The sequence below is a fragment of the Fringilla coelebs genome (genome assembly GCF_963513975.1).
Source record: "Fringilla coelebs genome assembly, chromosome: 1".
NCBI classification, from domain to species: Eukaryota; Metazoa; Chordata; class Aves; order Passeriformes; family Fringillidae; genus Fringilla; species Fringilla coelebs.
Genome location: NC_140028.1, coordinates 83310927 through 83328542, shown reverse-complemented (window position 1 = coordinate 83328542; position 17616 = coordinate 83310927). Strand labels below are relative to the sequence as shown.

The 17616-nt window shown below is 46.5% G+C and overlaps 1 protein-coding gene across 1 annotated transcript in view; it reads right to left on the bottom strand.

Annotated features, from left to right (window-relative positions):
- Positions 1-7441, bottom strand: part of PHLPP1 (PH domain and leucine rich repeat protein phosphatase 1) — a 136579-nt gene extending 129138 nt beyond the window's left edge. The window contains exon 1 of the mRNA XM_084210833.1: positions 5949-7441. Within this exon, the coding sequence (XP_084066959.1) occupies positions 5949-7299 (1351 nt within the window). The 5' untranslated portion in view covers positions 7300-7441. The remainder of the gene's footprint in view (positions 1-5948) is intronic.
- Positions 7442-17616: the final 10175 nt, after the last annotated feature.

Here is a 17616-nt window from a genome sequence, read left to right as displayed (position 1 = left end):
AGCAATGAAACTGACTCAAGGGAAGCTGAAAACAAGTACATAAACACTTTGATCTGAACTAAAATGCCAGTGTGCCCCATGCCACAGTGACATAATGAAACACTGCAGACTAAGACAATCTTTGCTTTGCAAAGACAGTCAGTCTTCGGTTTCTTTTTCTTTTCCTTCCCCTTAATTAATAAGCTAATAGCTTAAATAGTTACTCGAAATGATCACCCCTTAAACGCAGAGGGAAATGAAGCTGTAAGTATGTGAGGCACAGGATCCCTCCAAATTAGAAAGCTGAGTATAAGAAGCAGCAGTCTCCAGGATTTCCATCTCTAAACTTCTATGGAATTCTGTATGCATATATTTTTCAAATTGACCTGCTCAGGCAGGTTATCTTATACATGCCTGTCTTCTACAGGACCACTTAATTAACAAATAAATATCTCTTTATATTATTTTATAAAGAGATTTTTTAACTATCAAAGTAGGTTTTGATAGTTAAGAAGCACACACCAGTTGCTAACAGTGGATCAAATTAATCCTTTTTTTTTGTACTATTAAGTAGTACCTTTCCAAGAACCATGTAGTGCTTTAGATGCATAGCAGTCTGTCAGTGTACTAATAGAACAGATGGATGCTTTAATTAGAGAAGGGCTCTTAGGTATATCAGCAATTCCAACATCAAGAGGATGTTTATAGCATTTTTTAAAAAAGGGAAGGGGATAATTGGTAAAAATTTCAACAGTGACTGTATCAAAATACATTAAGAAAAAATAAAGAAAAAAGAATGCCATGTTCTGTGCTGCAGCAGTGAAGAAATTCAGCTCTTGGATGTACCAAATTAGGTACTGCATATTCAGTATATATAGTAACTGCTATGTACATCACACTAAAATCTCCCGTGTCGGTACTTAACACGTACTTAAATTATGGATGCTAGCCAGGAGTACAACAGAATTTAAAAGTTGCAAAGACCATTGTACTTAACAGCTGTCACATACCAAAGCTCAGCTGCGGCCGCACCAGCATTCCAGCATTATCTGCACCGGCTCCTCCTTTGTAGGAGCCCGAGAGCCCCCATGAAAGCTGCCTACCTCAGAAAGACCCCATTCCAACAAAAGATAAGCAAACGGCTATGCCCATGAACAGGTGGAGCCAGCCAGAAGCAATGCAACCATTTTATACTCTCCTGCAGAACAGGACTAGAAATGTCATTATCTTGGGACTGACATGGACCAGACCCAGACTTAAACTGCTATGTAGCTGAAAAGTGAGTTTCCCAAAGAGGAAAATTTTAGGTATTACTTCTCTCCGCAGGACATGCCAACACATAAATGATTACAAGGTAAAGAATGTTCATCCGAGTCACGTTAGGAAGAAAAAAAAAAAATAGGATCATAGCAGCCCTAGGCAGAGGTTGTTTTTCCTTTCTGTTTCAGACAAGTCCACGGAGACCTCTCCTGTCCAATCACACCTGCAAAAAGACATCCATTCACATTAACGTGAATTAATTCCTTTCATCTTAAAGATACAAGATGTCAGAACTATGTCAAGTGCTCCAAAAGCAGCTCTTTAGGGCACAGCTGCTCTCCCACACTCAATAATAAAAAGAGTGTCTCTGGCATGCTTCCCCCCCATAACAGCACTTAGTCACCTTAAATCGAGTTTATCAACGTATTAAATAGCTGAACTGAGTTATTCACCAAGTAGCACAAACAGCAGCCAGCAATTCAACACATTCCACAAAGCTCTGCACTGCCAGGCGTCTGGCACCTTCTAAACTAAGCATCTAAAACCACGTTTCCATCCATCTAGCTGGAAGTCTTAGTATGACCCCAACTACAAGGTGTACATTTTTTAAAGAAGACAAGCAAACACAATTGCTCAGAGCACTACAACCGATCCTGACACAAGATCTTCCTCCCCTTTCCTTTACTGGACAGAACAGCATCACCTATACTTCAAGACCAAGCTAGATTCATTTTTCTTCACAGCTTTCCAAAAGGCCACGTGAGCCAAAAGGATCTCTTCCCAAATAACATCTGACAGCCAGATGCAAAATTAACACCCTTAATTACATCTGGCATTTCTTAGTATTCTGCCTACAGGCAGTCACCTATCGAAAAACTGATATATCCAGCAGGTGCAGAAGCCCTATGTCACATCAGGGGGCAGAGAATTTAATGGTGGCCAAGTGCCAGAATCAGAAACATTACCTTTCAGCACTAAAACAAAAAAGCCTCAAACATCCATTGTACTGAGCCAGTCTCCAAGACCAGGATCATATTACTCACATTTCTAGCCATGCAGAAGCTCCAGAACACAGCACTGCATATATAATTCCATGCTTATTTTTGATTTTAAACAAATAAGCAGTTCTGCAGCTTTTAATGAGATTGTTGTATTAGTCTATTTTTCCTTCTACATGCAAATTATTGGGACATCAAGGCCACTACGACAACAATTATTTTTACAAAGCAATAAGGAATATTCTAACTTGTTTGCAAGCAGTCTTCTGGATCACAGCCACTCTTGTGGTTTTTGGAATAGTTTAGGAAGTCTGACCTAATCGGTCTCCCAGCGACAATATCACAACTGTAATTGCACTATGGATTCTTACACAGTTCCATAACTCCATCACACAGTATCTCAGCAGAAAGCTATTTAACCATGTACTTTTAAATAGAGATTAAGTATTTCAAACTTTGAGGACATCATCTTTTGTTAAGAGAGATTTCAACAGAGAGAAAAATCGACATGCCTGACCAATCACTAAAGCCCAGTTTTGCTCAAATTGATGTTACAGGAAGTAGGATCAGCCCCTTAAAGCTGGAAGGGATTTTGTTTTAGCAGTAGTGTTATCCATTTAATGTTTAAGAGTCAAGACACTGATGAAATCAACCACATTCACACTCTTAAGGAAGAAAATGAGAGGAAACACCAGAATAAACATGCACTAACCACATTCTGAAACAAACCAAGACAATGTACGGGAAGCACTTTCACCTTCTTAGTATCCCATTTTGGCTCTGAGGATTTTTAAAAGACCAGATATTTCATTTACAGAATATTTGTGGACTGCTATTTATTAGAAAAACTGTTTTGTCATAGCAGAAAAATCTGATTCTCTGCAGTTCTCCTAGAGAGAATTTGTCTTTCTAGATTCCACAACAGGAGAAATTACCAGCCTATAGCAATCACTACAACTATTTGCTCTATTGTCTTATGTGGAATTTGTAATGGTAAGTTTCAGTACAGTCATCTTCCAGTCTTAAAACTGTCTCTCCTCAGAAATAAAAAAAAAAAAACAAGTCATCACTTCTCTCTTCTTCTCTCCCTACTCCAGGGGGATTAGGTGAAAGAATTCCTTTTAGAAGCAATGCAATAAATCCAACCTAGGTTTATATGATTTCACATCAGTAAAAGACAAGTATCACCAAATCCTATTGAGATAGCTTGCAGGAAATTACAGGGATAGAGATGCTAGTGGTTCTCTATCCATTGGGACAAGCCAGGCCACTTAAATCAACGAATCCTAGGCAAACAGGAAATCACTGTTTTAAAGCTTTCCTTAGGGTATGATCCTAGAGGATCATTTATTAAAAAAGTATTTCTCCTAAGCAAAACACTTAACTTTGGGGCCAAAAAAATCGCTCCCTTTTCCAGCGTAATTTGGTATGTATTCTTTTTAAGTGTCTCTCCTTCCCTCCCTTTCATCTTTGGGTTGTGTTTGTATAAAATAAGGAAGCAGAGATAACTTGCCAAGACAGTTATATAAAATCAGTATAATTATGTGTCAGTAATATTTTCTTAGCTGTTTTTTTTTGCTGGTCTGGTACCTTAGATGCTGCAACCTTTCTGTTACAAGCACCTGATCACAGGTGTTTTAGATGTTGATCACAGATCCCCTCAAAGAGATAAGGATTTCAAAAAACGCTGCACTTTTGAAGTACAGAGGCATACTTGTTAGCATCTGAACTTGCGTAAGAAATTTGCATTAATTTAATCCTATGTATGCTCACAGAAACATCTTTCTAACCAGTAGTTTTGTACAAGGAAGTCTAAAATGTACGAGCTACATTAGCAGTCAAGTTGAGACACTGAAATAAAACAAAGCTGGAACATCCTCATTTAGCATGTATAATTAATCATTTAATGCATTAAAACTACATGCAAACAGGCTTAACTGTGTGTAAGACTTCACTATGTTTCCTGATTGTGTTTTCTTTAGAACACATCCTGTTAGAAAAGGAGGCACACAGCTGTCCCAATTTAAAACACGTGTGTGCATCCCCATTTAATGGCAGGGTGGGACTGGAAATAAAGGAAGCAACATCCCTCCCAGCATCACCTGCTGACTTCCATCCTCAAGAGCAGGCAAAGAAACACAAAAGACCACAATTATGAACTGAAAAAAAAAAAGTATTTTAAGCTACTTTCTAACCCCAATGCATCTAACCTATTTCTGTCAATTCCTTTAACAAATGCTACTTTTGCACTCGTTATGCCACGGTCATTGTACAATCAGGAAAATCTGAAGAAAAGCTGAATTGACCACTTTCCACCACTCCCACATTCTCTTCTGAATAAAAAAGGGCACTTATCCAGCGTACTGCTCTCCTTCCCACCCCACCATTACCGACTGCATTTGACATTCAGTGGAATTCACTCGAGAAAAGAATCTCTGTATTTTTCAAAGTTAAAGCACTGAATTCTCACGGTTCATTGAAGGACCATTCTGCTCAGCCAACCCAGCAAGGGGATGGATGGCATGTGCTACTTTGCTAGCATGACCTCATCTCGGGATATCACATTTACCTCTTTCACAGGAAAACTGACAAGGTGTCTGAATGCATACTTGGACATTAAACAATGTCTTCTTTTTGAAGAGATGTACAGGATAGTGAAAACCCAAGAAGTTCCGAGATTACAGTAAGTCTTTTACACAAACCAACTCAACTGACACACAAGGTATTTTTAAACCTCCCTAAAACAGCAGAAGGTTGCATAATTACAACGTGGGAGCTAACTTTTCCACCCAACACTCTCCAAATTCTGTACTGTATGGTGCAACAGGAAAGCTGTATTACAAAGCTTCTCCCTTTTCATTATAAAGGTTCTGACCACCCCGCTTCCAAAGACCACGACCTGTACTTCCCTACTTCTCTCGCTTGCTGCCCTCAGTCTCTCAGTGAACTCCCAGCACTCTAACGGGAAAAACTGATGCCAACAACGCAGAAAGCCAAGCGCAGGATTTTGTTTGCAGGCACGCACCGCTCTCAGCTCGGGCAGCCGCGCGCCCTGTGCTGCGCTAACCTATTTCAGGAGCAAGAACTGCGGGGCTTCCCCCTTGGGAACGAGTCGGCCGTGCCCTCGGCTCCGCCATGGGGCGGGCTCGGTGTTCCCCGGAGCGAGCACACAGCTCCACTAACCCGTGAGCCAGCTGCCGGCATCCCGCAAACATTCGGAACGAACCTTCGACCTCCCGTGCCTAGCAGCGGCACCGATGCAATTCCTCGTCACTAGGGAAAGCAGTAGTAGATTAAGGCTGATTTAACCTCGAACGCCCAGTGCCGCTGCTAGGAACGGGAAAACAACACAAGCGCGACCTCCATTACCGAGGCGCTGAAAGAAGGGGAGGCTGCCCCGGGCACAGCCTGAGCGCCGCTGACACCGCGGCTTCTCCCCGCAGCCGGCTCGGGGCAGCGCTTCCCGCCGCCGCCGGGGACCTCCCGGCACGGCCCCTCCCAGGCGCGGCGCGGAGACACCCGCGGGCCGCCTTCCCCGTGACTGGGGACGGCCCCGGGCCACCTCCTCCGTGACAGGGGACAGCCCGGCGCAGGAGCGGCGCCCAGCCGCCCGCACGCCCTCCGCTCACCCCGGCGCCCGCCGCGCCAACAGCCGGGGCGGTGGGCGCGGCTCCCGCCCCTTCCCCACGGTCGCCCCCCAGCCCCGCTCACCGGCGTAGAAGCGGATGAGGCAGCCGGTCTCCGAGTCCATGCCCTCCTCCTGCACCCGCCACAGGTCCCGGAAGCCCAGCTGGGAGAGGTAGTCGTTCTGGATCTGCAGCGGCTTCTCGTGGGCCTCCAGCCGCCGGCTAGTCTCCCCGTGCAGCTGTACATACAGGGCGGGCGGCCCCGCTGGCTGCTCCCGCCCGCCGGCCGCGCCCGCCGGCACCCCCACTGCCCGCCCCGGGGGCAGCTCCCCTGGGCAGGGGGGGCCCCGGCCCGGCCCCGCACCTGCTTCTTCTACCCCGTCGGGGGGCGCCGGCTCCACCTCCAGCTCGTCCGAAGAGGACGAGCCACCGCCGCCGCCGCTGCTGTAGGGGTCCAGCCGGTCGGAGACGCTCTCGGCGCTGGGGCTGAAGCTCTCGGTGTCGGAGCCGGTCGGCCCCAGCTCCCCCAGCAGGGAGGGGCAGGAGAGCGGCGGCCCGGCAAGGTACAGTTCGGCCGGCGGCGCCCCAGGGCTGAAGTCGGAGGGCGCCGGGCTCGGCCGGCCGCCGGCCAAGTCGCTCTCCTCGGCGCCGCTGCACAGCGGCAGGCGGTCGGGCCGCGCCGCTTCCCCGCAGCCTCCTCCGGACAACCCGCTCCGCATCCCCCGCCGGCTCCTGGGCTTCTCGTCCGGCTGCGGCCGCAGCCCCTCGGCCGCGGGCTCGGGCGGCGCCTCGGCGGGGCCCGCCGGCGGCTCGGGCGGGGGTTGCGGCGGCGGCGCGCCCGCCTTGCCCAGCACTCGCACCACGCTGCTGCCGCCCCGGTGGCCGAGCTGCTGCAGCCGGGCGGCCACCTCGGCCGCCGTGGTCTCCAGGGTGCAGAGCACCGGGCGCAGGTAGCAATTCATGTGCCGCTCGTAGACGTGGACGCAGCCCCGCTGCAGGTCCCGCCGCACCCAGTCCCGCTCCGGGGGCTGCAGGGGCTGCAGCTGCCGGGGCGGCTTCAGCAACAGCAGCGCCTTCCTGTCCAAGCTGCGGGTGCCCAGCGAGGGGGCCGGGGCGCCGCCGGCAGAGGGGGAGGCGGCGGAGAGGTTCCTCTTCAACCTCCCCCGCCGCAGGAGCAGGGAGTTAGCGCTGCCGGCCCCGCCGGGGGCCGCCGGAGTCCCGCTGGCCGCCAGTGCCGCGGGAGGAGCGAAGCCGCCGGCTCCCCCTCGCCTCCGCCGCGGGCCGCCGGCTGCTTTGCCGTCCAGCTGCCCGCCGCCGCCCGACGGCTCCGCGCCGCTTTCCGACTGACTCCTCTTGTCCGGGGAGCCGCTCTCCGGCTCCCCCCGCCCGCTTCCCGCCGCCGGGGCTTCTGCCGCTCGCTGCTGCGCGGGCTCCATCGCCGCGGGGCCGGGGATGCCGCCGCCGCCCTGCTGGGAGCGCCGCTCGGCGTTGCGGCGCGGCGCCGCGTCCCGGGGGTGGAGGGGGATTACGTAGCAGCCGCGGGAAGCATTCCGCCGGTGCCTGGCTCAGTCCCGCTGCCCGGCTGTCGCCAGCGCCATTAGGGAGGGAGGCAAGCAGGCGAGGAGCGAGCGATCCCACCGCCGTCCGCCGCTCCCCGCGCGCGCGCGGCTCATGAATATTAACCAGCCCACGGGGAGCGAGGGAGGCTCGCGAGGGTGACGCCACCGCTCGCGCGGCGGGGCGGGGCCTCGCCGATAAACACAGCGTGACTCCCAGCCGGCCTGGGCGGCGCGCGGGGGCTGCTGGGAGCTGTAGTCCCGCGGCGGCCGCAAGTCCCGGCAGTCCCGCGGTTTCCCGCCGGCCCCGGGGGCCGCGCAGGCTCCGGGCGGGGGCGCGGGCGGGAGGCCGCAGCTCGCCGGCAGTGCGGGCGTTCCCTTACGGCGCGGGGCTGAATCCGTGTTAAAATTATTCCAGGACTTCGTCCCGCGCTCCATGTTTGTGTTCCTTAGGTCTGGTCGGCGGATCTGGCAGGTCCAGTGACCGCGCTCGCCCCGCTCTGCCCAGCCTTACGCGTTCTCCCTGTTGGCTGCTTCGGCGCAAAACCCGAGCACTGAGCGCGGGCAGTCTTCCCTTCTCAAAAGGGAGATGATTTTTCCAGATCCAAGATGGAGAGAGACATGGAAATGTGGGTGGAAACACACATGTATATACGTGCACATACCGTAAGAAGAGCTGCTTTGTGAGTAGGCACAGAGAAGGTTTCAGTGCGATTAGTCTGTCATTGTGTTTCAGGCACTAAACTTACCTAAGATGCCTACTTGTAGAAGATCGCTGAGAAATAGCTATTAAATAGAACCATTTTTAAAAAAACATGTCCCATCGTTTAAAACATATCACTGAAAAGAAAAACCACACATTGAATTAGCAGTGTAAACCTGAGTTTTTATACTGCAGGGACACCACACTATGGAATTCAGAGAAATCTCTTATGCTCGTGGAGATGTTTTAGCTGAGTAATGCCGGCTGGATGGGGCTGTAACTGCCTAAGATCTTTTCTTTTTAATACATTTTGTAAAATCACAATGAAGCATCTTGCCAAATACTCCTGAAAAACACAATAGACTGCAATAAATTGGGAGCTCTGGGCAATTGACCAGTTATGTCAATATTAGGGGAGATAAATCATCATTAAGCATCTTGAGATAAACTCTTAGCAAAACATTATTTTTAGCTGGTTGGTCTTTTTAGTGCACATGTGTAATATATGAACACCGAAATAAACCAGAACCACAATAAAATTAAGGTTTCCCTCTCATAATAAAATGTTTCTCCACATTTCCACATTACTGTGTTCATACCACATAGAAGCAGACAAAACAGAGCACAGCTAAGAACTTACAATGGAATCATGTGGCTGCCTTTTTAAAGTTTTTTTTAGCAACAAAGCTGGTGTTTACTGCGTGTGAAAACCATCCACTTTCTGAACAGAACAATCTAAAAACTAACTGTTCTGATTGGGAGTTGATGCGGAGCGGTATCTAGAGCTGCAATCACCAGCAGGAGCTTCTTTGGAACTCAAGAGCACAAACTGGCAGAAGATGACGGCAGCACTTGGCCATTAAAGACTTAAACTGGTGCCCAAAACCTCCTCTGGCAGTAGTGACACTCAGCAGAAGTCAGAACTGAGTAGATGAGCTCTGGTTCTGGCTGTTTGATATATTCTGATTTATTTCTACTGCTTTGCACCACCCTTGTGCCACCTACTTCATAGAGGTTACACCAGGTCCCCTGATTTAAATGTGTGACAGAAATGTTCGACATGCAAACACACACACACACAAGACACACGCACTCAGAAGGAGACAACAAGCTCTAGGGACATTATTGTTAATGATGATACTTGAAATATTTCTAGCAAACAGTTTCCAGCCCTTCTTTCTTTGGTAGGAGTGGCAAGAGAGAAGATTTACCTTTCTCAAACTGTTAAAATACCTGAATGTTCATCCATACAGGAAAAGTCCGGAACACAGAACCAAAGAGACATCTCCTGGGGCTTCCAGTTTTCTCCCTTGTGGCTGGAGATGTCACATCCTACATGTTAGTAAGGTCCCCCTAACACAGCAGATAAAGAAGCTGAGCATCAGTTTGAACTGAGCTCAGCTGATTTGTCCTCTGCCCTAACTGGAAGACTGTCCCAGGGCCACCCTGTCCTCCCTGTTGGGACATTCCTTCCAATTTGCAGCCTGAATTTTACACTTGGGTAGTCTATGCACATGCCAGCATTGCATTGCCCTTTGACTCAAATAGCTGTGGGGTTTTTTTAGCTCCAGAGCCTTTACCCCAAGGTGATTAGAAGGAGCAACAGTATTCCCTGGCAGGCTTTGTTTTCTCTCTTGGGTAGACTTAAACACACCCTTGTTGTGTCCTCTGAGGAGATAAATCCCAGAGCATAGGAACACACAGTTAAGGTCATTTGGACAGCCTTGGGCCAGATCCTCCATGGGGTGGACTGGTATAGCCACGGCTCTGGATTTTCTCCGTGAGTCCGCATGGAGCAGCCACCGTCTGCGATACAGCTCAGAGAAGTGGCCGGGGACTGGGCTCACCTCGCTCTCCCTCTTGCCAGGCTAACTCACTGCTGCCAGCAGCCCTACTCATGAATGGCTTTATGCAATTAAAACACAAAGTAGCTGTACTAAAGTCCAGAGGGAGTGGAGAAGTTGTTGGATTTATCTCTGCCCCATGACATTTGTTCAGGAGCTGCAATGAGGCTCCCAACATCCTATGAGCCCCGAGTTGAGCTGTGAGAAGAAAAGTGTGTGGTTGATTTCCATACTTTGCTCAATGTGACGGCGACAGTTTCTGTAGTGGCCTAGCACCTCCAAATGTTAGCAGTACCCAGCCTGATTATTTTTGCATTGTGCAGGGAAGTGTGCTTGAAATCTCTAAGTATATGCATCTTTAAATTGAATTCTCCAGTTTATGAGAAAGCTCTGCTATTTTCCATTTCCCGGTATCTCATATATACTTTTAAACTCTCTTGAAATTGTGAATTTTTATAGGGATTAACTGGTATTGTCAGAGATGGGAATGGAGTTTGTGAAATTGATGTTTGACAGGAGGAAGTGGAAGGGTGAAATATACATTTTCCATTTCTAAAGTTGGATTGATGACAGCTGCTTGGGAGACAGGTAAAAGGAAACAGGGTGGTTTGCAATCTGCAGTTTTCTGACCAGACTCAGGTGATCTTGAGGAGGAGTTTTCTGATTACAGGAGTTGCCAACAAAAAAATGAGGGAATGAAAAGTGATTTATCTGAGATTACTATAAATTACTTCATACCAAAACTTTTTATACTGAATGAACAAATTATACTCTCTTGCACATAAGTGCAGGAAAATGCCAGAAGATCTTGAAACCACAAGAAGACTTTTGAGGACAGTTTTATGTCCAGAGTTACCAGACCTTATCTGAAATCCTCACAGAGGCTGGAGCTGTTGTGATCTTCACTGTCTACATTTCTGCTGGCAGCTGCTACGGCTACAGCAGGAGGCATCAGGCTGCATACACAGCCCTGGAGCTGACTGAGTAACTGCAGCGGTGCTTGGAGTGTGTTAATTCCTGCTCAGCCTCTTCTGAAATCTGCCTCCCCCAGTTCTCACAGATTCCTTTAAAGCCCTCAGGGATACACTGTGCTGTTATTAAATGTTTCTGCAAGGGAAGGGACAGATTATGGACATCAGCTGATGTCTGTGGTTTTCCTTACTCTTTCATTATGAATGTAGAAGAAAGGGCCAGGTCCAGCTTTGATTCACATTGCTGCTGGTTCTGTTCTTTTCTCTTCTTTGTTAGCATTATACCCCTTCATTTCTGGTAACATCTTGGTTTAGCTATAGTTAATAATTATAGTGAATAGACAATTCAATGATGGCTTATTTGTTCTGTCTAATTTTTCAGAAATGTCTGCTACAGTGGGATAGTAAACAGCTTTTGTAGGCTCAGTTTTACCATGAACTATACTCAAAGGGATTGTTTTTAGTTATATCAAATACACAGCAAATACCCAGTTTCAGTTTTGTTTTCAAAGATATCATTGCAAAATAATATGCCATCATTAAATAGGAATTGCTCAGTCCCCAGTCCTTGACTACAGAAAAATTGACTGACAAGTCAATTCTGGATCAAAAGCTAAGTGCTGAGAAATGCTAGTGTGGGAAAGATTAAATTTATACTTTCTCTGCTCTAAGTCATCTTCAGTGATGCTGCTAAATGTTCATCTGTGTTTCAAGAAGGTATGAATCACTTTAGTGATTCCAGTTAATGTGTGAAGGTGGAGAGGGAGCTCAGAAAAAAAGAATTTAATGTCCTTCAACCCTGCATAGTGTTAGGGAGCTTACTCAGCTCTCTTCTTTAGTAGTCTGTTTTTGTATAAGGGAGAATTTTTCTACAGATGACAAAGCAAGAGACTTATTTCAATGTCAAAATGCTGAAACAAAAGACATTTGCCACTGTATAAGTAATTCAGAGAGCTGGAGATGGATGAGCAAAGGGACCATTTCAAATTAAACAACGTAGTAAGAATAACCTTCTTTCTAAAGAGAAATTCAATGTTGTCATATGGAAACTGTTCTCAAAATAGTATTTTATCAGTAGGGATTAACATCATTTTTCGAAATGCTAGCTATGCACCTGTGCCCCTCATTCATATTTGCAATTGCCACAGCTGTAGGAACCAATTGGATATACAGATAACAAGGAACTGAAATTTTATGCTCCAGCTGTGAACTTGAGCACAGTAGCGTGTGTATGTTCCATGCAGTTGTGCTCATCTTGGCATGTAGGGCTTTCAGGGTAGTAAGGTATTTCAGATGGTGCTAATTCAGGGAAATGTTTACTTTTAAAAGTGTTCTTATATTGAAGATATGATTAAGAACTATTCTTGAACAGGGAGTTTCCATTACTCAATGCCTGAAATATAATTTAGAGGCTGTAAGTGATCTTACAGTTGCCCTTTTGTTTAAACATTCAGTAACACTGGATTCTTATGACGCGGGAAGTTATTTGTACCTACCTACCTTTACAGCTCCCTAAATAATTTTCAGCAAGGTTTGATCTGTGTTTCTAATTCCAAAACCACTTCCATACAAGTAATATCAACACTACGACATGTTCTTCAGCAGTGCACTTCAAAACACGTCACAAAGGAGAGCAAGTGTAAATATTTTCATAATACGGAGAGAGGAGAAAAGAGGCAAGGACCTTCTTGGCTGCACATTAGACTCCTCTAAAGGTGATAGGCACAAATCAGGTCCCCATGTTCTGAAAGTGAAGTGCCAGACCTCGAAACTTCCTTCTTCTAAGCTGGAGTCCTGTCCCAGCTCCTTCTGGGCAGAGGGGCTGGAGGCGGGTGAAGAATCCAGCTGTGAGGTTGTTCAAGTGACGGTGATTCTCACTTGCAGTACTTGGCCACTTGAATTTCAGTTTCTTGTAGAGCTGACCTGTATTGCTTTCAGCAAGGCAGGGTTTTCCAAAGCCAGCAGCAGCAGTGTGGTGTGGAGATCCTTTGATTACACAAATGTTTCCCGTTGTGACATGCACAGGCTGGGCTCTGTTAGCATTGCAGTTAAACAGACGGGAGGTGCAGCTTCCTTAGCAAATTTTGGAATTTCTTCTGCAGCACAAACTTCTTGCTTCTGTCACACGAAGAAAGAAAGGAAACAGCAGCACCTCTGCTGCAGTTTAAGGCAATGAGCAGCTGATCGTGAATTAACTGTACAGCTGAAAGCCACATGCAGAGGAACAAACTTGAGGAAAAAGAATTTCAGCTTTGTTATACCTGGATTGATTACAGGTCTATGTTATACATTTTGTGTTATATTAAATACTATGTTAAAATTAAACCAGTATTTTATAAATTTTGCATTTGTGTTGATACTATTTGCAAAGCCAGACTTTGTAATTGCCAATAGACTCAGCAACACCATACACTAATCCTCTTACTGTGTCTTCAACTCTTCCATTTTAAGCTATTTGTTTTGTTTGTTGCTTTTTTAAAGAAAAAGAGCTTTGCTGCCTGTAAGATATTAATGCACTAAAAGATTCTCTTCCAGAACTTTATAAATCGTTCCTTGTAATTATTTCTTTTTATCTTTCTTCTTCATATGGCGTCTTAAGCCCTTTTTGTTTCAGAGCTCTACAACTCCTCAAGGTACAGTATTCATCACTACTGATAGAGATGGATTAATGTGGATTCATTAAGCTGCAGCCAACACAGTGACTTGAATGTGATGGTTTTACATAATGCCCTAAATAGCATGACTGGCGCATTTGAAGTGACCCAAGAGACTCCAACATTTTTGGTATCAGCTTTTCACGAGGTTAGTCATCTCCCATTAATTCCCTTGTAAATATCTTGGAGGAAGGTTACTGTCTGTTGTTTAAAGGCTGTGCATAAAGGCCTTTCATGTGAGACTGGGGATATGTTTCCGCCATACAGCAGGTTTGGCAGCAAAGTTGGCTTAGAAAGGTCATGTCCCTACTCACTTGTCTTTGCCTCTTCTGCACGGTGTGTTGCCACTCCGGTGTGCCAGGATGATGGGAACAGCACTGCCAGCAGGATAATGGGAATGTTCTGCATTAAAACAAATTGTGCCTGAAGAATATCAGGTATCCCTTTAATACAGTAAAAATCTATCACATAAATGCAAGTTATTTATTTGTGAATGTCATAAGCACTGAAGTGAGACTAGCCCAGGGGAAGCTAAACCCTCAAAATATGTGTTAGTCATGATTTATCCTAGTACAGAGTGCTATCAACAGCTGCATCTACAGTACTTTACTTGAAGTATAAACAAAGATGCACATTATGTCCTTTGAAGCAGCCTTTTAAAATTTATTTCTTCAACACCAAAGGTGTCTCTTGTTAAGAGTAAACACAGAAATCCTCCAAGGAAATTTACAAAATAAAGCCTTATATAATTAAAATATTGGCAGGATCAACTTAGAAGTTAATATTAAAATAGCTCACTGTCACCTCTGTGGCTCCCCAGGCACCCCTCTCAGAAGGGCTTTGAGGTAAGCTGTAGGGAACATATCTGAGCTTTGATGAAAATGACCATAAATCTAGGAGAATAGGTTTTTTTTTTTCTTCCTTAGCTATTCGAGTGACAAAATTCCCATTGACTTGTAGGCTGGCAGCCATGAACTTGCGTGCAGAACGGCTTTAATGTACCGTGTCAGCTGCACATGGATGTGGCTACCAGAGGTGCCTTGGCTTCAGAGCTCCGCCCCTCCCTTGCACCCGGGCTCAGCCACTCCAGCGATGACTGCGTAGTCACAGGGCTGTGACACGCTCTTGCATGAGATTAAGACAGCTCAGTGCAATACACTGGAACGATGGGAATGGGCTCAGTATTCATGGGTGAGGCTAAACTAAACTTCCAGGAAAATGACTCTGTCATTTCACCAACAGATCATGTGGCTCCCCATGCTGTAACCTACAGTGGGGGTCACTGTGGTGCCTTGCTCCGTGCTGTCAGTCTGTGCAGAAGCTGGCCTGGCACAGCCAGGAAGGGAAACCATAGGAAAGGGAGAACAGCTAATATTTGAGGATCCAGGTTTGACTGCGGTGAAAGCGTGCATTGTTAGCTTTGCAGATGTTGGTCAGGACACACCAAACTACAGTCACGTGTATATAATTGGCATCCAAACTTTTTCAGAGGCAGCATTGTCCTGCTTTTGTCTTTCTAAAGGTGTCCTTTGTTGCTTTCTACATGCCAAGAACAGATCTGAATGCTCTGTGAGACTCCACGTGTTCTGGTCAGAGCAAGGATAAAAAGCAGGTTCTCCAAACTGATGTGAATTCTCATTGCTAGAGTAGAATGAGCTCTTCGTTTTCCCAAAAGCATACATGCCCAGGCACTCTCACTGGTAGCATGTTCTCCAAGGTATTCAGTGCCTGTGACCTAAGCACCCTGCAGATCAAGACATGCCTTGGAGTTGAATTTTCATCAGCCTCTTCGTAAGACAGGCAGTGAAGCCATGGTGAAAACCCATTGGTGGCCCCCATGCAGTTGGGAAATGCTGTGTTTGGAAGACAGCCAGATTTTTAGGAACATTGTTTCTGCCAACAGGTACTGATAACCTGCTTTCATAATAACAGCACAAACTTCACCTTCTAGCAACCTGACACGCTTCCTTGCCTCACCAAACAGATCTGTCCTGCACTAGTAGTGGATCTGGAATGTTATACTGCCAGGAACCAAAGCTTTCCAGAACCCGCTTTCTGACCAAAAAACAAGGGGATGCACATGGTGAAGAGTTTTCCTGCAGAGTTGAAGAGACAAAGGGACAGAGCTCCCTTGGTACCTGTGACTGTGAGCAGTCAGGCTTTTGAAAGAAGCCCAGGTGGTGGGGTTTTCCATGAGGCTGGTCCATAGTCCAGCACACAAGAGCCAACCAGAGAGCTCTTCTCCACAGTGATTGCAGCCAGGCTGCTGGCCAGGGTTCACATCCGCCACGGCTTAGCACAGCTGGGCTGCAGGCGTTTCTGGGTGATAGCCAAGTATTTTGTGTCCTACCATTCTTGGCTGCCCTTTTATATTTTCTTCATATCAGATCCCAGCCTACAAGGAACTTGCAGAAGATTTTTAGGTGACTGCTGGAAACCCATTTATCCCATCATTCCCCCACATTGTGGCATTGCTTGCAAAAAGTATCCACTGATTCCCAGTGTGTGATGTTTTGTTCTCAGGTGCTTTAGCCAGAGTTCTGCTGCCACCAGGGAGAATTTGCCACCAGCATGCCTGCTCCTCTTCACTTAACTCTGAGAATGAATGCTCTTCCAGATCAGACGGACCATGGAGCCCTCTGAGACCAGCAACCCTGCCCAGGAGCTCTCAGGGAAGCTGCGTAGGAACATGCAGAAAACAGCTACTAAAAAAGCTCTAGTGACTCTCCTTCTGTCATCAGTGGTGCAGACCAGCTGTCAGAGGAGTGGTAACACTGCTCTGGAGTCACCATGGAGTGAGAGAGGTCAGGCAGGCAAAAAAGCAAGCTGCTCCACGACAATCCTGGAAGGGATGCACTGACTGAAGAAAGCCAAGAAATTTGGAAAGCCTCTGTATGAGATGTCCAATCTCACTACAGAGAGGAAGTATTGGTCAGTAATGTGTGTTATGGTGGATGACCTCTGGGCCTCCTCAGGTCATCCTTCCAGGAGCAGGGCGAATGTCAAAGTGAGATCACATCACCCAGGGCCTCGCAGTGCACAAAACCTCAGAGAAGTTCTGGCAGGCTGGAATTAGCAGGCTGAGTCACTCAGCCAGGAATCAGTTGTCAATGTGGTTGCTGTTGAACGAGTGTAACGACAGATTGTCAAATACCTAAACAAGGGCTGCTTTTTGGCAAGAGCTGAGATATTGAAATGATTTGTAAATCATTCGCAGGATTTCCTACCTACATCTTTTCAGCAGCATAAGTGGATTAGACTACTGGTCCTTCTAGATAGCATTCTGCTGCAAAGGGGCTGTTACCCCACAGTTGAAGGAAAGATGAAAGGACAGTTGTGGTAGATGGTGGGGGATAGCCAGTCTCAGAAACCTATTCCCAAAACTGCAGTGATTGGAATCTGGCTTTACTCCAGAAGCATGAGTATAAATCCCTTCCAAAGCTCTTGTTTATTTTTATGCATGTATTAGCAGTCCTCTTTTGACTCCTGCTAAGATTTTGGTTGTGATGATACTAGGTAGGAAGGGATTTGGCTGAGTAACTGCATGCTGTGCAAAAAAAATTTATTTCCTTTTAATCAGTTTTAAATGTGTCCTTTTTCAATTTAATTGAATATTCCTTTGTGTTTATACTGTGAGAGGGAAACCAGCAGCATGTATTTGTGAGTGGATTTGCTGGACAGGGGCTGGGATTGGTTTCCCACTGCTTCAAACCAGGGGAAATCACAACAGAGTGGAATACGCAAATTAAGGGTTCTGGTTAATCAAACTCAACAGTAATTTGGAGCAAAGAGAAAGTCTTAGGAGAGTTAGTCCTTACAACACACCCATATTTTTTCTCTGCCTCCCTTCCCCCTTTTTCTTCTATTGTATTTGATTCAATACAATATCCTATGAAATAGCAATTTCTAATTGAGCAAGATAGTGGAAGGTATCCCTGCTCATGGCAAGAAGGTTGAAAATAGATGGTCCCTTCCAACCATTCTGCGCTTCTATGACTAAAAATCAAGGTAAAATCAATCAACCT